At 37.4% G+C, this 21,903-nt stretch overlaps 1 protein-coding gene across 7 annotated transcripts in view; it reads left to right on the top strand.

Annotated features, from left to right (window-relative positions):
• The window catches only part of BARD1 (BRCA1 associated RING domain 1), a 94,498-nt gene that overhangs the window by 2,500 nt on the left and 70,095 nt on the right, over positions 1-21,903 (top strand). Inside the window, exons 1-4 of one of the 7 annotated variants that reach the window (XM_023731264.1) lie at positions 2,982-3,229; positions 5,413-5,525; positions 10,926-10,982; positions 14,480-14,628. In XM_023731264.1, coding sequence (XP_023587032.1) covers positions 5,467-5,525; positions 10,926-10,982; positions 14,480-14,628 — 265 coding nt within the window. In that variant the 5' untranslated portion in view covers positions 2,982-3,229; positions 5,413-5,466. Of the gene's footprint in view, positions 1-2,981; positions 3,255-5,412; positions 5,526-10,925; positions 10,983-14,440; positions 14,629-19,692; positions 19,878-21,903 lie in introns of those variants that run through there. The other 6 variants (XM_023731263.1, XM_023731265.1, XM_004376286.3 and 3 more) reach the window with 6 other exon arrangements.

The raw sequence follows: 21,903 nt of genomic DNA, 5'->3' as shown, positions 1-21,903 counted from the left end.
TATGTGACACTAGTTGCAATCCCTGTAATGTGACAGCATACTCCCCCTTTCCACCCCGGGTTTCCCGTGTCCGTCCAACCAGCTCCTGTCCTTTTCTGCCTTCTCATCCTGCCTTTGGACAGGAGCCGACCATTTGGTTTCATGTATTTGCTTGAACTAAGAAGCACACTCTTCATGAGTATTACTTTATGTTTTATAGTCCAGTCTAATCTTCGTCTGAAAAGTGGACTTCGGAAATGGTTTTAATTCTGGGTTAACAGAGTTTCTCGGAGCCATGGCTTCGAGGGTTCCTCTAGTCTCAGTCAGACCATTAAGTCTGGTCTTTTTACTAGAATTTGAGTTCTGTACCCCACTTTTCTCCTGCTCCATCTGAAACTCTCTGTTGTGTTCCCTGTCAGGGCGGTCAGTGGTGGTAGCCGGGCACCATCTAGTTCTTCTGGTCTCAGGCTGATGGAGTCTGTGGTTTATGTAGCGTCTTTGTCTCCAGGGCTAATATTTACCTTGTGTCTTTGGTGTTCTTTGTTCTCCTTTGCTGCAAATGAGTTGGGACCAATTGATGGATCTTAGGTGGCCGCTCGCAGGCTTTTAAGACCACAGACGCCACTCACCAAGGTGGGATGCAGAACATTTTCTTAATAAACTTTGTTATGCCAGTGGACCTAGATGTCCCCTGAAAGCATGGTCCCCAGACCCCTGCCCCTGCTTCTCTGTCCCTGAAGTGTTTGCTTGTATTCAGGAAACTTCTTAGCTTTTGGTTTAGTCCAGTTGTGCTGACTTCCCCTGTAGTGTGTGTTGTCTTTTCCTTCACCTGAGATGATTCTTGTCTACTGTCTAACCATCAAAGAATGTTTTCTTCTGTGCAAATGCATCAGTTCTTCCTCGGGTCTTCCTTATTCATTGTCCAGCTTTTGCATGCATATGAGGCAATTGAAAATACCATGGCTTGAGTCAGGTGCACCTTAGTCCTCAAAGTGACATCTTTGCTTTTTACCACTTTAACAAAAGAAGTCTTTTGCAGCAGATTTGCCCAATGCAATAAGTCGTTTGATGTTTGATTTCTAGACTGCTGCTTCCATGGGCGTTGATTGTGGATCCAAGTAAAATGAAATCCTTGACAACATCAGTCTTTTCTTCATTTATCATGATGTTGCTTATTGGTCCAGTTCTGAGGATTTTTGTTTTCTTTATGTTGAACTTTAAGACATAGCTCTGCAAATTTTTTCTCGAAAAGGTCAGATGATAAATATTTTAGATTTTGCTGGCCACGGTCTCTGTGTTGCATAGTCTTTTTTTTTTTTTTTTAACAGCCCATTAAAAATGTGAAAATCATTCTTAAGTTGAGAGTCCTACAAAAACAGGCTATTGCTAGATTTGTCTGGCAGGCTGTAGTTTGTGGAACTCTGCTTTAACAAGTAGAATGTCTTAAGATTAAAAATCCTTTTTAGTATAAAATTTTATGTAACATGGGTGTTTAGAAATGATATTACATTCCTCTCTTGGTGTGTCCACAAGTTTAGCAGTTTCTGTAGTCTCTGGGTGGCGCAAACGTTTAAATGCTCGCCTACTAGGCTGAAAGGTTGGCAGTTCGGACCCACCCAGGGGCACCTTGGAAGACAGGCCTGACTATCTGCTTCTGCAAGGTCACAGCCTTGAAAACCCTATGGAGCAGTTCTACTCTGCACATATGGGGCCTCTGTGAGTCAGAATTGACTTGATGGCAACTAACAACAACATAGTGAATAAAACTTGCCAGCTGCACATTATCCGTGGGAAAAGGACCGCTTCTGTCTCTGCCTTTGCTTAGCACTTGTGTGACATCATTGCATGAAAGGATCCACTCAGGATGGTCTGCTTCTCGTTTGGTACCCACCAAAGTAGTGTCATATTATTTGAAATTGTGTGTCAGTATGTCCTTTTGCAGAGTTTCACAGTTTTACCCAGTGGGCTAGTGATTACCTCGATTACCCTCACATTCATCTTGCAGCTGTCATCTATCTCGTGTTCCCAGCTGTCATCTGTCTTGTGTAGCATATTGGACCTTTTTGCAGCAGGCATTACTCTCTGGCGAGGGTGGATTGGCTACAATACAGGGCATCCTTTCTTGACCTTTAACGTAGGTATGGCTTCAAGGTAAAGCTGATGAAACTGTTCAGGAGGCCAGATCTGACATTTGTGTTAGGTCCAAGCCTCACAGCCAGATAGAACCTGTTTAAAGATTTGGAAAAATGAGACAGGAAGACCGTATCATTTGAGAGGCTGGCAGAGAGCACAGTAATAATGTATTGCTAAAGGAAGCAGGAAATAATAGGCACTGCAGTATATGTATCAGCCCAGGTGTCATAAGAGACTATTTTGTGAATTAAAATAATTAGGTACCTCTTGTCACATCTTGGGGGAGAGGGCATCTGTGTACAATTGGCATCTACATACAGTTGTAACTTGGGGTCTTAGGGCCTTTTTAATCAACTTAATTGGAAAAAGTTAACAAGTAATCTTGTGATTTTTTTTTTTTCCCTGTTATTTGAAAGGATATCAAGATTTATTTTACTTTCTCTATATTTTGAGGCAGCATAGTTTAGTGGTTAAGAGCATGGATTCTGGAGTCCCTCCCCAAGTTCTAATCGTAGCTCTGTGATTTTGGACAAGTTATTTAATCTTTTTATGCTTTCTTCTCGTCATCTGTACAATGAGTTAGTTTACTGTTTCTACTTCATACGATTGTTAAAAAACAACAAAACGCATTGCTGTTGAGTCATTTCCGACTCATGGCAACCCCATAAGTTACAGAGTAGAACTGCGCCACAGGGTTTTCTTGTCTGTATTCTTTTCAGAGTTAGATCGCCAGGCCTTCCATGGAGCTGCTGGGTAGGTTGGAGCCATCAACCTTTACGTTAGTAGTCAGTGCTTCACTGTTTGCGACACCTAGGGGATTCTTTGAGCAAAGCAAATGAATGTTTACTTTTGAATTATTTCCTTCTGCTAAGAAATAACTAGGATGGCCTTGAGGCTAGCTTAAAGTTACAAGTTCATAACCTGTTAGACTTGTCAATGGTGTAGTTTCATGTGATCTGAGTAGCTGGCTCATTTATCTATATTGTTTTTAAGCTAAAACTCTTTTATTCTGTCTTTAAAGTTGCGATTTCTTTATTGCTTTTTTAATTTAGTCTTTTTCCTCTTTCATTTACTTGTTTACAGTAACCTGAGTTTCCATATTCACCATACAGGAGAGGTAGGACGCAAGCAATCAGCCACATGTAATTTTATTTTTCTCTTTCTTTGCCCTCGTAGAACTCTTCACTATAAAAAACTAAAAAAAGAGATAAGTGAAGTGCCATTTATTTTGTGTTTTAGTAAATGGTTACTCTTGTATGTTTATTTTCAAGAGAGAGGGAGTAGGTAGTAGAGATAAATACACGGGGACCTTGCTTTAAAGTAACTAATGAAAACTTAGAATTTGATGTAACTTTCACATCTCAGCACAGTCATTACAGGTATCTCCTCTGGGAAGCTTTCTTTGACTTTAGGGTTTAGTCAGTTTCTACTGTTAAATTCTTTCATGGCACCACATAGCTCTTTTTCAAATTAGTTTCTTATTTGTTTGTGTGAGTTATTTGTGAAATATTTTGATTCTTTGATGGATGGCCGTCTCAGTGTCAGGTACATAATTTCTTAGGGTTTGTTAAATTAATGAACGAACTTCAGTTAACATTTAAGGGACGTTTGTAAGTGGAAATACCAAAAGGACCTGGTTAAAAATGTCTCATCTCCATTGTCAAAAATCCTCAATAGGTTCCTGGGGTTAATTACCCATAATCAATAGTGACTGAGGACTCAGAGCAGATGCAGAAGACATAGATCTTTCCATTTGGACTTTAGAGCTAGAACCACGACATGGTATAGTTTCCATTATATGAGTACACACAGCTGGTGTTATGTAGAGCTTATGACTACCAGAGAAACTTACCAGACACGCTGAGCACCCTTTAACACTGTACCCCATGGCATAAGGGATGGTATTACAAGTGGAGTTGTGGGTATACAGGCTGGAACTCAGATTTTACACTGAGGGTGGAAGTTTGAGACATCTGCCCGTAGATGATAATTGCAGCATACCTCTCGAGGAAGTGGATAGAGAAGAGAGTATGAACAATAAAGCCTAGACCTGAACCTTGAAACTCAGAATTTGAAGAGAAGGTGAAAGAGGTGAAGCCTTAAAGGACAGAGGAATATCAGCAGTTATATAGATACTGTTTTGCTTTGAAGGAAGTGGAATAGAAGGGAGATAGAAGATATAACAGCCAAAACTCTTTGAATTGGGGCTACGTGATTATCTTTATGGCTTATCTGTCTTATACGGGAAATTCTTTTATAGTCACTAATAGAGTTCTATTACCCATTTGATTTTTGGGATATTTGACTTGTTTATTCAACAGTTTATTGGCACTAAGCAATGAGACACGATTTCTTACTCTTTTTCCCATGTGTTCTAAGTGTATCTGACATACAAAATAACAACACAAAATAGGATGTATCAATTTCATTATTCATTATTATCATTTTTACTACTATTATCATTATCATCAATTTCATTATTTCATTATCACACCTTACCTGTTAATGACTTTGTTAATTCTCCTAAAGATAAACACGACAAATTGTTTAATTGATTTAGAGAACCTGTGCATTTTGGTTTTAAGTGTATTGTTCTACAACTTAAAAATACCTTGGGGATTCTCTAAAATGTAAGAGCGCTATGGTAGCCGTCTTGCTTAATATTAAATAGTAGTTGATAGCACTCATAAGGGGCCCTGGTGGTGCAGTGGTTAAAGCAGTCAGCTGCCAACCGAAAGGTCAGCTGTTCAGACCCACCAGCGGCTCCATAGAAGAAAGATGTGGCAGTCTGCTTCTGTAAATATTAAAGTCTAGGAATCCCTGTGTGGCATTCTGCTCTGTCCTATAGGGTTGTTATGAATTGGAATTGACTCTATGGCAGCCAGTTTGGTTTTTTTTTTTTTCCTGATGTCTCATGGAAGCTTAGGGAGCTGCTCAGTTAAGAAATAGGTCTGCATACACAAGACCAAATGGGTGGCTCCTGTCCGGAAGCAGGATGAGAAGGCAGGAAGGGACAGGAACTGGTCGAATGGACACAGGGAACCCAGGGTGGAAAGAGGGGGAGGGTGCTGTCACATTGTGGGGATTGCAACTAATGTCACAAAAGAAAAAAAAGTATAAATTTTTGTATGAGAAATTAACGTGAGCTGTAAACTTTCACCTGAAGCACAATTAAAAAAAAAAAAGGTCTGCTTCACTATTGTAATCTCAACTGAATTTGCTTTCCTTTTTTTCTCGTGAAGAAAATTTTATATCAATAAGACCATTTTTTTTTAAAAAAAATTTGTTCTCAATACTTAGTAGTTCCTGAGTTACAAGCCTCTGACTGCACTGATCCTTTGAAATCAACTACATATGAAGTCACAGAGTTATGACTGCAGATGGGGAAAAAGTAAACTAGTTGAAATTTCAAGGTACAGAAATCTTGTTACCATGCAAATATCTTTTCTTATTCTTTTGGATTTTTTATTTCTAATATATATGTATATCATACTGAAAATAGAGTAAGGATAAAATTGAATTGTTAATACAAATGCATTTTTGCATGTAGCATTCCCTTTGGTTCACTCACTAAGGATTTGTTGGAATCCTGCTTTTCACCTAGCACTTTGCTAGGTAGGTAATGGTGGGTTGAGAAGCTCAGAAAAATTGAAAGTCAAGATCTCTTGTCTGTAGGGCTACTGTCTGTTTAGAACCAAGAAAAACAGGGACTCAGACAGCTACAATACAAAATATTTATTTTTCAACACTGATTCCCAAGCCCCAGCTAGATGCCATCTCTTCTACTTTGAAGCCTTAGCCTTTTGTACCTCTCTTAAGCCATATATTACTTTGGCTGATAAGACGACCTAGGTACATTGTAAATCCGTTAGGAAAGAGCATGTCAAAGTCGGCTTTGTGTTCGTTTATGTGTCTGGTACGTGGTTTGGGTTTTGTGTAAATAAGAGCAGGAGACTAGAATTCAGGAAATTCCATACCACTTTGTTTAGTGGCATTTTCATTATACAGTCTTGAACAGTTTTTGGATGATAAATTGTGTTTAAATAGTTGTTCGGGAAGAGGCTGTATATTCTGAGTTGGGGAGATAGTCTGAGCAAAATCACGGGGTTAGACTTGGACACAGCATGTTTGTGAGATGTTAAAGATACTGACTTGACCAGAGCATAGATGATTTTTTGCTAAGGGGCAGTGAGAGGAAAGCTTGCATGGCTTGGGTGGATTGTGAAGAACTTTTTAATATTAAATTAAAAAATTTGAAAATTATATATATGCTAAATAATACTGTGTGTGCTCATTAAATATTTTTTTAAATTGATGACAAGTAAGCCTGAGTCCTCTTCTTTAAGAATTTATTATTATAAATTTATTGTGTATTCTTTAAGGGGCAGTTTATGTTTATATAAGTATTATATATCTCGGATGAGAGGTTATTATATATACATCAGACAGGTGTATCATAATTTATTGTACCATTTGTTGGTAGAAATTTAGGTTGTTTCCATTCTTTTTCTATGACAAGCAGTGCTAGAATGAATGTCCTTGTCCATGTGCCTTTACATTTTTAAATGTTTCATTAGAATTACACATGAATATAGTTTACAAAATGAATAGGACAAAAATTATAATGAAAACATTCTTTTGCTTTATCGCCATTCAGTTCTAGACTCTAAACACGGCCTCTTTCGTATTTTTTAGCTCTTCTAGTATTTACCTTTATATTTTCAAGTAATACGCTTATATCTCTACTTCTTGAATTTTTTTTCCTCCTTTTTTAGACATTGTTAAGTTCGTAGCTCATTCTTATTGCCCATTGTTTATTAACTTTATACTATGGAAGGTAACTGGATGTAGCATTCTAAGTACAAAATAAGTTTCAATTTTAATTTTTAAAGGTTTACTCCACTGTTCTCTAATATCCCTTGCTACCCTTGAGGAGTCCTATGCCATTCTGATTCCTTATTTTTTTAATATGTGACATATTTAATGTTATTATTATTTTTTAGTCTCTGGAAGTTTATAGGATTTTTTTTTTTATGTATCTTTGGTGCTTTGAAGTTTCACAGTGATCTACCTTTTTGCAAGTATCTGTAGAATGAATTCCTGGCAGTGGACTAGTTGAGTTAAAGTTGGATGCATTTGGAATTTGTGATAGATACTGCCTAGATATAATACAAATTCTTCTATTCCAGGGTATCTTGTCAGCTAAGATATAGTCATTCTCAGAAAGTCTTGCTTTGGCACAGATAATTCCACCCTCTGTGTAGAATGTTCACCCTTTGAGCTGTTCCGTTGAAATTCTTTTGATGTTAGAACTACCCTTTCCCAGCTTTCCCTATAACACTCCCTATCTCTCCCCAATACACTTGTATGCACACGCTTCTCATTCACTCACTTTTTCCTATGTCTTTCCTCATCTATTAACAATAAAAAATATATTCTAGCTTGCTAATTAGAATAATTAGTACAGTTATTCATAGGTATTAATTTTATTGTTAATTACATTATAGTAGCTTGTTGTAAGAGTGAGGGGTCAGAACTACAGATAACGGGTTCAGAGTCATCTTAAGAAGGAAATTTAAAGCTGAGAAACGGAATCAAGGCAATGAATCAAGTGCTGTTAGAGAAGGTCAGAAGGCTTTGGACTGCGTCCTAGGAGGAATGTCCTTATTGAGAGATAGGAAAAGAAGCAGCCAAGGAAATGCTGAAATAGGCAGATAAATGTACTATACCCGCTGCTGTCGAGCCTATTCCGACTCATAGTGACCCTATAGGATGGAGTAGCACTGCTCCATAGGGCTTCCAAGGAGCAGCTGGTGGATTTGAACTGCCGACCTTTTGGTTAGCAGCCATAGCTCTTAACCACTATGCAACCAGGGTTTCCGAATGTACTATAGGAAATTAAAACTCAATGGAAGGAAAGATTTCAGGAAAGACGTGTGTGGTCAGTGTTATTTCACAGACATCAGGGAGAATGAGGACCAAAAATACTTTGGAGATCAGTTTTAGCAGAGTGGTGGGCGTTAAGGCTGGGAAGGTAAGGAGATGGAGTTAGTTGGTATAGAGCATGTATTTAAGAACTGTAATCTGTGCAAGAAAGGAAGGAGCTGGGGCAGAATGTAGGGTGGAAGGAAGGCTCAAAGGAAAGTTTTTTTTTTTTTGGGTAGATTGAAGGAGATTACTTGTGTATGTTTGGATGCGCATGGAAGGTGAACCAACCAGTTGCCATTGAGTTGATTCAGATTCATAGCAACCCCATGAATGTCAGAGTAGAACTGTGCTAGAGTTCTGCTAGAATTTTCAATGAGTCTCTGGGTAGACTTGAACCTCCCATCTTTTAGCAGCCAAGCACATTAACTATTTGCACCACCCAGGGACTCCTGGAAGAAGAAAAGTGATAATAATAGTGGGAGTAGGGTACTTTAGGGGACAGGGAAAATACGAGAGATAGGGGCAAATAGATAGCTAGGGCCAGCATATCCTAAGAAGGAAGAATGACTGTAGGAAATCGTTTCCTCAATCTAGAGTAAGGGATAAGATGATGAGGTAGGAATGTGTTCAGGTGCTGAAAAGATCACACCTATTTGCTCCAGTAAGGTTGACAGGCTTGAAGAGATGGGGATTTTTTTTTGAATAGCCATCTATTCATTTGTTTGTTAACTCATGGAACATCTAATATGCTACTCTGGTAGAAATACAAAAATGAGGAAGCCACGAAATGAATGTGTAGAGATTATTGTGTATATCTCTGTGCCTTTGTATAATGATTACTCATAACCTGAGATGGCAGGGAGGAAGTGGACTGTGGGGCCTATCTAGGGTTATAGATTGGCATTCATGAGTGTGTAGGAGCTCAACAGAATTAGGGTGGTGGTGAAGATAGTTCTGAAGTAGTTGAGTCCGCGATCTGGGCTGGGTAGGGAATCCAGGAGCTAATGGACTAAATATAGTCCTTTCAAGGTAGAGAACGAGCTGAAGCTGGAGGTTTGGCCACGGTGACAGAATAGAAAAGATAGAGGAAGGATATTGTGATAGGAAGAGGAGTAGGCAATATAACACCACTTTTGATATCTTAGATGCAGAACTTTCAGTGAAGTAGAATTCAACACACTTGATGGGGAAAGGACAGAGCAGATTTGGTAGGTCAAATAATGAACAAAATTATAGGAACAGCACACACAACGTAAAAAAGATCATCTTATTTAATTCCCAAAATCACAGAAGTGGCTGGTGCATCACAAGTCATGTTTTCATCGGTGTGTTCTATGTAGTGTGGTAGAAAAATCAGATATTGCAAGTTCTTAAAAAGTAATGGTTTTTAGAATGTCAGTGAGCACCCTTTTCAGTATCTTGAAAATAACGTGGCTGTGTACTTTGTTTTAGCACTCTGTCTGAAAGCTCATTTCACTTTAACGTTCATATAAAAGTGTGCAATGTGATACTTTTGATCTTTCAAGGAAAAGAAATGTAGAAAACTTCTTATTGATGTGTATTATGTTTACAGAGGTAATTGGTTGATAATGATATAAATACCTAAAGGTCCTTAGGGTTAGTGTAATGAACCAAGCACAAAAAATCCTTTGAAAGTGTTATTTCCTCTGTTTGTTCTTGCTAAATTACTTCCTCTGAGTGTAGTGACTTGATGTATGTTTATTAATAAGTACTACTACCTTTTTTAGGGTATCAAAGGTAGCAGGAATTTTGCTGGACTAAGTTGGAGCTATTTTGTTTCTGTCTCCTACCCCAATATAGTGAATTTCATTCAGTCTGCAGACTGTCAGCTTGATGAGTCCTGTTTGCAGTTGCTTAAAGAGCAAAACAGTGAACTTTCTGTGAACTGAAAGAATGACTATTTTTGACAAGACATTAGTGAAAAAGAGATGCTTATTTACCAATAGCCAGAAACAAATGTTTCCTTATGGGAACCTGGGTTCTTAGGAGCATAGTGACCAAATGTCTTGGTTGCCTGGGACAGTCCTTATTTGCACCGGTTGTCCTAGCATCCTGTCTGGTTATCATCCCCCTTCACTGTCAGAGGAGCCCTGGTGGCACAGTGGTTAAGAGCTCAGCTGCTAACCGAAAGGTCAGCAGTTCGAATCCACTAGTTGCTCCTTGGAAACCCTATGGGACAGTTCTACTCTGTCCTGTAGAGTCACTATGAGTCAGCCCACTCGACAGCAATGGGTTTGGTTTTTGGTTTCACTCTCAGAAGAAGTGTCTTCATTTGCACCATAAGTTACAACATCATCTACTTGTGGCTCTCATTTGAGGTTTTTTGTTTACACTTTGAATCATTAACCTGTTGCCGTTGAGTTGATTCTGACTCATAGTGACCCTATAGGACAGAAAAGAACTGCCCCATAGAGTTTCCAAGGAGCGGCTGGGGGATTTGAATTGCTGACCTTTTGGTTAGCAGCTGAGCTGTAAACCACTGTGCCACCAGGGCTCCTTGAATCATTAGGTGAAGGTATGTCTTAGTAGTTGCATGGAGAAGCCACTGGTTGGCTTTGACCATAAGAGGTTTAGAGGTGCTTGATGGAAGTTGCTCCTTCTTTTCTGACTTCGCAGAAGATACATTATGAAAAGTGTTACAACTTGTACCAAATTTAGTAGTTGCCATTGAAATTCAGCAGGTGTCTTGTGATAGAATATTTAACCAGGGAATAACAGACTTTCAAATAAACATGTCCTTAATACTTTGTCCTTTGAGGAAGAGAGAAATATGGTAGTGTTGGGGCTTGGATTTATGGAACATCTGGCATAAGATGTTTATCTAACAATGACCTAAGTCTTGATCATATCCTTTCTTCAAACAGCACCAATATTCTGAGGGAGCCTGTGTGCTTAGGTGGATGTGAGCACATTTTCTGTAGGTAAGTGATTATAGCTTGATATATATAGTGTAACTGTTGTTTTTATTATAGAATAATCATATAATCATATTGATAATAATGGTACCTTATGTTTGTGTAACTTTCATAGCCTTCAAAGTAACTTCATATTACCTCATTTTGATCTTTATAACTGTCTTAGTTTACAAATATGAAAATCACAGCTCAAATAGGATGATTTGTCCGAAGTTACAAAGCTTATTTAATAACTTTGCTAAGCTTGAAGAAAAAAATGTATTTTTATATACTTAAATATGTCTTTTTTCCCTTCCCAGTTAGTTTTGAATCTAGTCTTTCAAAATTGTGTCTAAGTCTAGCTCTTAAAGTTACAATGAAATTATATCCATGTTCTAATGTGAAAGCCCTGCCTTACAGATTAGAAAATTAGTTTTATCTCATTGTATTTCTTGTTTGAAGCCCTGGTATTGCAGTGGTTAAGCACTCAGCTGCTAACCAAAAGGTGGGTGGTTTGAACCCACCAGCCGCTCCATGGGAGAAAGATGTGGCAGTCTGCTTCTGTAAAGATTTTACAGCCTTGGAAACTATGGGGCAGTTCTACTCTGTAGTCGATGGCAACTGGTTATGTCTTGTTCAGGAGAAATAAACTGAGGGACTGCATGTCTTAGCTTAATTCTGAAACCGGCATAATATAACCTTCTTTGAATAAATGTTTAGATTATTTCAAGATACAAGCATGAGCAAACTACATTCTGAAATTTGAGCATACATGGATATAATTGAGCATGTGATTTAAGTGGGCTGGGGACATGTGGAAGGCATCTTTGCTTGGCGTTCCCAATCTTCTTGCTTCTAGAAACATAGATCTTTTATATGGGGCACATCTAGCAGGAGGATCGGGTAGAAAATTGTACCTGTTGTTTACCTGATATCTCCATTTGGATGATGAAAAGGCATTTCAAACTTGAAAACACATTTCAAACTTGACATGTTCAAAGCAAGCTCTAGATCCTCCTGCTCAACGTATTCCCACCTTATTAATCTTCATCGCATATATGGTACCATTGACTGCAAAGCTGCTCAAGGCAAAAAAAACCCACGTCATACCTGATTGCTCTTTTTCTTCCCTATCCCTTATCATTAAGTTTTGTCAGTTCTACCTCAAAATGTACCCTAAATCGATTTTTCCACTTGTCTATATTTACTACTGTTTACACTTTGGTCCAAGCTCCCATCATATTATCTCACTCCAGACTATTGTAATAGCTTCTTTACTGGCCTCCCGGCTTCCTTTTTTGCCATCATCACCCCTTCCCCATTTTCCACATTATTGTCAGTGATTTTTTAAAAATGTATATCACATCCATATCATTCCCCTGCTTAAAATTCTTCAGTAGGTTCCTACTGTAGTTAGAATAAAATCCAAACTCCACACAAAATTCCCCAAGGCCCTGTGCATGACCTCGTTCCTGGCTACATTGTGGCCCTCACTCTCCTCTAGCTCACACTGTTCCAGCCATGCACTCCCTTTTGTATATTAAACACACCAAACTCACTCCTGCTTCAGGACTTCTGAACTTGCTGTTTCTTCTGTCTGGAGTATACTTCTGCCAGATGCCTGTGATGCTGACAGTTAAATTCCAGCCCAAATGTCACCTCCTTGAGAAGACCTCCCAGGACCTCTTTATGAAATGATGCCTACTCCCAGCCCCCTCCCTGTAGCAGCAGATGTCCTGTTGCAGCTGATGTACGATGGGCTTATTCACTGAATACAATAGATTAATGACAAAGCTGCCAGAGCATAATGAGCCCCCTGAAATTGTATGCAAAGTGTGTGCGTGTGGGTTACTTACCTTTAATGGGATTCTAAAGAGCTCTGTGACTTAAAGAGGCAGGAGAACATCTTTAAGGAGAAAGTGGTCATCTGTATATGGCATGATCATAGGAAAGAATTGATGATTCATCGCAGTTTTGGTTCATTCTGATTACAGGATGCTAGGAATTAGGACAGCTGTTTATATTTGCAGATTTAGAGTTACCTCAAACTGCTGGGCAGTGTTGTACAATTTTTGCAGATGGTTTTGACATATCTCAGCCCAACTGAAACACAGAAGTAGGGAGGAGGAGACGGGATGGAACACAGATTTTAGTATTGACAGTGTTGTTGTAGTTTCAAGGTATTTTCATGCCGTTTCCTGGTGAAAGTAGTCCATGTATTTTCTTTAAGATAAATTCATTGAAGACATGTGGCAGTGTTTCTCAAACTTTTTGGTATCTGACCCCATTACACTCTTAAAAAGTGAGGACCACAAAGAGCATTTGTGCGTCTATGTATAAGATATATAGATATAGTATTAAAAAAAAAAAAAAAAGACTAACTCATTGCCGTCGAGTTGATTCCGACTCGTAGTGACCCTATAGATACAATATAAGTGGAGAAATTTAAAGAATATTAATTAATTCATTAAAATAAAAACAATAAACCAATTACTATTAATATAAATAACAATTTTTAGAAAAACTAATTATTTTACAAACTAAAGAAATAATAGTTACTGAGAAAAGTGGCACTGCGTTACGTTTTTGCAAATCTCTTTAATGTCTTGCCGGATAGAAGACAGCGAGATTCTCTTATCTGCTTATGTATTCAATCTGTTGTCGTATGTTGTTTTGATTGAAGTATAGGAAGAAAATCTGCTGTTACACATCAGAAGCTGGAAGAAGGAGGACTGTTTTACTAGTGTTTTCAGATAGTTGTGGATGTTCATTGATCCTACACCAAAAGTTGACAAGTGGTAGTTTCTGTAGGTTAATTGCAGCGTTGAATCTGAAACCATATCAGTGTTACATTAAATTTCATTGGTTTATCTTGTACTTTGAACAGATCTTTATTGGTTCACTGAATAATGCAGACCAACTGAAAGACACCCTATTTCCCCAGAATTCTGGATTAGTATATATAAAATAATATGAGAACAGTTATAGAACAAACGTAGAATATAAAATAGACTGATCTACAGGTTATAAAATTGTCTAAAAGACCCAAAGATCCTTTCTCAAAAAGTACTTTAAAGTCTTTAGACACTTGTTCAAAAACAAAACAAAAAGTTACTTTCCCAGTCTCTGCGGTAATCTTAGATATTTCCATGAAGTAGCGTGTTATGGTTTCGGATAGGAAAAGTTGATATACATGGCTGCTCTGCATTAGATATTAAATCTTTTTACGTCTTTCTCTGTACTCTCATCCTTTAAAAGCTATAGGTCTGTTTGTAGGAAAAAAAAAACATGAAGCCTAATTTCAGGCTAAATAAAGTTTCTTTGTAGCAAATTACATAAGTAACTTTAAATTGTGTGTGTGTGTGTGAATCACATTCTTTCAGAAACACTGTTTAGCAAGTATTTTACAATTGACTGTTGTTTCTTATAAAAACTCTTGCTTCATTTACTTCTGATGAAATTTTAATGGTTTATTTATTTTTTAGAATTCAGATCCTGCTGAATGCTTGTTTTTTTTTTTAAAGTTGTTGTGTAAGTGACTGCATTGGAACCGAATGTCCAGTGTGTTATACTCCAGCCTGGATACAAGATGTGAAGATAAATAGACAGTTGGACAGCATGATCCAGCTTTGTAGTAAGCTTCGAAATCTGCTGCATGACAGTAAGCTTTCAGGTGAGAAATACCATTGGCTCTCTCTTAGTTACGTAACTGATGAATTCATATTGATCACACATTAAGTATGTAGAATTCTGAATGACATAGTTTAGATTTTTGTAAGATCTATAGTGTTTAGGGTACAATAGTTAAAGCGCTCGGCTGCTAACCAAACCCACAGCTGTTCTGGGGGAGAAAAGACCTGGCGATCTGCTCCCGTAAAGATTACAGCCTAGGTTGCTATGAGCCTGAGTCGACTTGACGACACACAACCACAGCCTAGTGTTTAGAGTTGTTTTGAGAAATGACAGTAAGAAATTATTAAGTCTAACTCCCTTGTTTTGTAGATGAGAAACCAGGGTGCAGAGAGGTTAGGCGATCTTGACCAAAGTCATACATGCAGTTAATACCAGAATCGGGAGAAGGAGAACCCATTTCTTCGGATTCTCAATCCAGACTTTTCCACCACTCTGTGCTGCCTACTTTTTACAGTTATGATAATTTCTCTGTAATATGTATGGGATAGTGATTTTTTCCTTAATAATGCTTAACTCGCTTAAATACACCTTTAAAAGATAGAATACAACATTCTTCCAAGGATCACTTTCCTAGGCTGAATTAATTAATTAGATGAGCACATTTTGAGACAGCGAAAATCTAGTATTCTTCTTTTCTATTTAAATGGGAGTTAATGTTTTTCAAATTGTTCTTAGACTGTGTGTATTAACTATATATCTTCCCATTGTGCTTTCTACTGAGAACTAATTAGCTGTAGAAAGAAAGTAAAGTGTTTTGAATCTTTGTAATTGGATATTGGAATTGTCATTTTATTGACCAGATAACGTCATTTAGCTTGTGTTTATAGGAGAACCTTTTCTTGATTGACAAGATGCCATCAATGATCGATAGTGCTCATGTAAAGTTGTTAGATTTCTGTTTTAAATTTTATGTTATCCGATATGTGACAATGCATTATTATCAGCCACAAAAGATGAAGTTGATTGGACGAAGTAAAGATACAAGGCAAAAATACTTTGAGCTTTATTGAGCAGAGATCCATTTTTAAGAAGAATTTAAATCATAGTCTACCTATGAAAAGTTACTTTCATCTAGTTATTGAATCATTGTATTAGACTCCATTCTTTTATGATAAAATATGCTGTAGTGATATTGTTTTAGAAAAGTCTGACCAGTAATCACTAGATTATGTGGCTGTTAAAAGAATAGAGCGCATGGTTCAAAGTTTTATTTATTTCAGATATAATTAAATATGCACATACATGTATGTGTACACACACATTATACATATCTATATCTATATATATATGTACATGTTTAAGGTACTTAATTAAAAAAATAATATTGGGGCTGTAAACCTTTTTAAGAGTATGATGAGGAAAAGTTTTGTCATTAACTCAACAGCATTCTTTTTCTTCTTTCTCAAAGGCAGTACTGATAGTGTTTATTTTCTAATTGAAAAGACTAGTATGTGATCTGGCTTTTTTCCCCTACATAGACACCATTGATTGACGCAGGGGTTCTTCATCAAGGGTTCATGTGTCATTGGTAGTTTTTATGTAGGGAATTAGTGAACTCCTTGTGTTAAGTGTACAATATGAAAAATGTTCACTTCTAGGGGAAAGTGGCTTTTATCAGATTGTTAACATTGTGGGGCACTGAAAAAGTTAGAATTATTGGCCATGCATTGAAATTTCAGGTGCTACTTTGAGATTATGGCTTTCGTGATATCTTGATTTGACTCTTCTCCGGTTGCTGTATAGTAACATGATGTTTTTAATGGTGACAGAGGGCGAGCAGAGCAACTGCAGTCACTTAGCCACACTGGTGTGCGTGATACCATGGGCCGCGTAGGGGAATAAGGTAGACGACTCCTCAGAAATTTGACTATAGTTAAACCCTGTTGCCTTTTAATCAATTCCCACTCATAACAACCCTGTAGGACAGGGTAGAATTGCCCCGTAGGTTTCCAAGCAGTGGCTGGTGGGTTCTAACTGCCAACCTTTTGGTTAGCAGCTGTGGTCTTAACCACTGTGCCACCAAGCTTCCTTACTGTAGTTAGTGACGTTTAAATCATTGCTGTGGTTTTCATGTTTTGTGGACCATGGAATGTGAAATGCCTTATTATCATCATTAAACAAGATATTTAGGAAGGTTAACTGAGTGTAGAACATGTCTCTGGGTGGGACCTGAGGCCTTTTTGAGCACTGTCTTTCTCGTCTAAGAGTAGTGGGAGAGTTTGTGGAGAGAATTATGGGGATTCGTTTTCCACAGACCATTTTTTATTGTTTTAGTTATTATACTGAGCGCTAATTACTAGTTTTTACCAGACTTTAGCCCTGTTGGCTTCAAGATACTTATTTTAAGGTAAATTGAAATTTCATTGTTTGGATACTGTATAATTAGAATTTTAGGAGTTGGTAGTTCATTTTTAATTCACTTATTCTGTCTGTAAGGAAATTGAGGACCTAGATTACTTAGGGTGGTCATCTTGTAAGTTACTTATTATTTTGTCTTTTAGCACAGTGCTTTCCTTAGAGATATAGGTATTCATTATACGCTTGTTGAATTAAGTCAGGTAAAAACTGGCAGTGCTAAAACTAATTCATATCCCAAAGACTAAACTTAATTAAAATGATTATAAAACACAATCTTAGATATTGGTTTCAACTATCTGTTTTGTAATGGTAACGTCCTCCTTTGCTGTTTTGCTAGAAGTCTAGAGTATAAACATACTGAAATATAAATTTCTGCCCAGATCTGTAGTCTTCATGATGCAATACTTTTTCTATTTTAATGTAAATTGCCTTGTCACCAACTTTTCCTCCCCAGATCTTCCCAAAAAACTAGGCTTGAAGGACATTTGAGATTTTTTTTTAAAAGTATTTCTGTTTTTTTTTAAAATTATTGCTCAACATATTTTACGCAGTGCCTTAACTGTTCATAAAATACTTCTAAAACTAAAGTGGCATAAAGTGCACTATAAAATAGGTGGAGGGAACCAATAGTTGGGGAAGAATGATGATTGGTCTTCTTTATAGGGAGGAGCCTGGTAGAAGATCTTTTTTTAAAATAAAATATAAGGGTATTCAATTAAGTGTTCTCTAAGGTCTAGCTCCAAAATCGTATGATTTTTGTTAAGTGGTCAAGTGTTGAAGATGGTGAGTTAAGCAAAATGGTTGAGCATCTCCCACATTTTCTTTTTTTAAAACCCTATAGTTCACAATTGATCTTCCAAATGAACCTTGTTACTTGCATTTACTATACAATATATAATTATTGTAATTAAGGTGGATAATTAGGAAGAACATGTCAAATCATGGACATAGTGTATGGCATACTAGAGATAAAGAAGCCTGATTTAGAGTAATACTTTCTAAAATGAGCTTCTTTCTAAACACTTGAACAGATTTTCCTCGGTTCGGTGTGCTTTAAAGAGGAGAGACTGTCATAAATTTTTCTGACAACCATTTATGGATAATTTTACCTTATTCTTTATAACATAATCTACTTTCTACTAATGGAGTTAAATGTAAAAGTTTTTATTTCTCTTGCACCCCATCATGTTAAATCAGACCTTGCAGATGCTGGTCAGGTTTTATGAAGCATATCTTGGTGTTGGTGACAATTAAAAAAAACTTTGATTATACTTTCATAGATTCACAATTTCCTTTTCTGTTTTCTGGTTTAAGGAGACAGTCTTCTGTAGCGAATTATATAATGTTTCATATATGCTATGACTTTTTGTAATGGATGAAGATGAGTGTTTCAGTAGCTGTGTTGTGGTTATTTTTTTAAATAGAACTGAATACTTCTTAACTTAGAAAATAATCATTCTTCAGTGAAAGCATTAATGTTGCACAGATGGTAGCAAAGTACTTTCCTTTGATTTTTAATAGGGGACTAGTTTGTCAAAGAGATTTCTCAACTTCTGTTGTGAAACCTATAATAGAGAATAATTTGAAAGACACACAGTGTGCATCATTATAATCCTTTGATGTAGATTAATGATAGCTAAATCACATTTTCTAATTGCCTCTTTTTTCTGTAGTTTATTAAATTTTAAGAGAGAACACTTGGCTACAGCAGCTCCTTAGGAACACATGCATCTCCATGCCTCGATATTTTTTGGAATACTCTGAAATATTTAAATTCAGAGAACAGAATTCTTTTAAATGTCATCATTAAGAAATTTACTATGTAGAGGAAGGACCAACATTTTTCTGCATGAAATGAATATGATAATTTATCATGCTTAGAGGCATTCACCCATAAAAACTGTTGTAGCTGTTAATAGTGTGATTTATGTTCCAGCAGTGTTGTTGTTTTTGCTTTTTACAGTCTTATCTTAGAGTACGCTGCTTAAAATCTAGAATTTACAAGCATGTTTGCTGTTGTGGTCCTTGCTTTTCATACCAAGATAACATAATTAAAATCTTCATGAGTAAAGTTATTATTACTGGATGATGAGTGAAATTATTGTGTACGTATAAATTACATGAATATGTACCCTCTTCATTTACTGTTAGGAAATATGTCCAGCTAAGTGTGAAATTTGTTGTCAGATTTCAGTTTTTTAGTAGATGGAGTATTTTGCCACCACTTATAAGCCTTAAGTTTTCTTTAAATACCTAATTCTACATTTTGTATATTATAAACATTGAGGACTTTCGGATTTTGACTTGTTTTTAATTGAAAATGTCATCACCTGTGTTTAAAATAATTTAAAAAAAAAAATGAAATACAAGTTTTTACAGACTACCAGAGGATTAACCTTTAATTCTTTGTAACCCTGAATCCTTCTTAAAAAGTAATCCTGGTAACATTTATTTATTTTTTAATGTTATTTTTATTATGTCCCAGGACTGTGTTAAGCATTCACATTGATTATTTTGATTCTTACAACAAGCCAGTACACAAGATGCTATTCTTATTTCAGGTTTGTAGGTGGAGAAACTTATTTGCCCAAGGTCACACAGAGAGTAGTTGCCAGAAACAGGTTCAAGCTGCACACACTCTGCTCTGTCGGGAAGCCTTGACTTGGCCTCTCTCTACCCTTCCCAGATCTGCTAGTGGCACGTTCATTGCTTCTTTCCAAGATCAAGGACAGATCACATGTCACCTGTTAGATCACTTCAGCATCTCTCCTTGAAGAAGACAAACCTTTGACTCCTTCCATGTGGCCATGTGAGTTCCAGGAGTCTTTTGAAGCTGGAAGGCAGCAGGCTGGCATCTGGACAAGATCAAAGGTGGCTGCCATCCATCTGATGTGTAAAGTTAATCAATAATAGTCAGAAGACACATAGACTCTAGCTCAGGGCCACACACATGATGAGTTGCCAGTAAGGACCATGGTACTTGTTTAGCTGTAGCTGAAATCACTCCCCAGTGCTCTGTTACCAACAGTGTGTGGTTGACCGTTCCTTTTTCTTTTTTTTTAAAATAATATTTTATTGAGTTTTTGGTGAAAGTTTACACAAGTTAGGTTCCCATTTGACAATTTCTGCATGAATTATTCAGTGACATTAGTTACGTTTATCACAGCGTGTTAACATTCTCTTTAATTGTGTTCTGTTTGTTCCATTTCCGGTACTCTAGTTTTCTTGCCCCTTTATCTTCTCATCTTTGCTTTCGGGTAATTGTTGATGTTTTGGTTTCATACTGATGGTTTGGTTTCATACTGATGGTTTTTAAGTAGAGCACTGATTTTACAGGTAATATTCTTTATTTTGTGTGCCACTCTGCTATTTTGCTAAAGGGCGATCTCAAGGGATAGGCTAGGTTCTAGATTTAAAGAGCGTGTCAGGGCGATAGTCTCAGGAAGTCCTCTGTTCTCTACTGTTCCGGTTTGTCTGGCTTTTTTTTTTTTTAATAATTTGAATTCTCCACATTTTTCTCCTATTCTACCTAGGACCATCTGTTTTGACCCTGGTCAGAGCGGTCAGTCATGGTAGCTGGGCACCATCTAGTTCTTCTGGTCTCAGGGTAGATGTAATTGTGGACCATGTAGACTTGTTTCTTCTCTGAGCTTTTGATTTCCCTCTTACCGTTGCTTTTGGCAAGTAGAGACGTGTAGTATCTCAGATGGCCGCTGGCAAGCTTATAAGACCCCAGGTGCTACACACTTCACTAGGATGCAGTTCATGATTTTTGTGAACTATGTTATGCCAGTTGACTGAGTTGTCCCATGAGACTATGATCCTACACTTTCAAACCCAGAATACCAACATTGGAAGGTATTTGGTCATGTCTGTGGAGTATCCATATTTGTGTCTTCAATGAATATATGTGCCAGCACCCACATTTTTGTATTTACACATACCTATAGATACTTCTGGAGCCCTGGTGGCGCAGTGGTTAAGAGCTATGGCGAGCTACAGCAGCTAACCAAGAGGTTGGCAGTTTGAATCTACCAGCCGCTCCTTGGAAACCCTATCGGGCAGTTCTACTCTGTTCTATAAGGGTCATTATGAGTCAGAATCAACTCGGTGGCAGCAGGTTTGGTATAGATACTTTTGTCTGTTCTCACTTATATACATACCTGTACCTACCCGTATACCAGTATGCCTATACCCATCCTTATGTACTCAAACACTAATTTTTACTTTGGTTGTGCTATGCTCTACATCCACATTTGTTGTCACATTTTCCATCACCAAAAAGATAGCAAGTTTCTGTGATCTAAAGCATACTCCCCTCTCCCCCGTAACCACTAATGAACATTGGTCTCTCTATATATCTATTCTTGTCTTACAAAAAGGGATTGATTATATAATATTTGTCCTTATATACTTGGCTTGTATCACTTAGCATTATGCCCTCCAGGTCCAACCATGTTATAATATGCGGTTAAGCATTTGGCCGCTAGCTAAAAGGCCTGCAGTTGGAATCCATGAGCTGCTCCTTGGAAAACCAATGGGACAGTTCTTCTCCATCCTGTAGGGTTGCTGTGAGTTGGAATCAACTCAACAGCAACGGGTTTGGTTTTTTTGGTAATGGCTAATGGTGGAGCCCTGTGGCACAGTGGTTAAGAGCACAGCTGCTAACCAAAAGGTCGGCAGTTCAAATCCACCAGCTGCTCCTTGGAAACCCAATGGGGGCAGTTCTGCTCTGTCCTGTGGGGTCACTATGAGTTGGAATCAACTCGACAGTAATGGGTTTAGTTTTTGGTGTTTTAATGGCTAATGATCGTGAGATTTTTTCATATGTTTGTTGTCTGCTTGGATGTCCTCTTTGGTGAAGGTTCTGTTCATGTCCTTTGTCCGTTTTGTGTTT

Source organism: Trichechus manatus, unplaced genomic scaffold, assembly GCF_000243295.1.
Source record: "Trichechus manatus latirostris isolate Lorelei unplaced genomic scaffold, TriManLat1.0 scaffold00041, whole genome shotgun sequence".
Lineage (NCBI taxonomy): Eukaryota > Metazoa > Chordata > Mammalia > Sirenia > Trichechidae > Trichechus > Trichechus manatus.
This window is presented reverse-complemented; position numbering and strand designations above follow the sequence as displayed.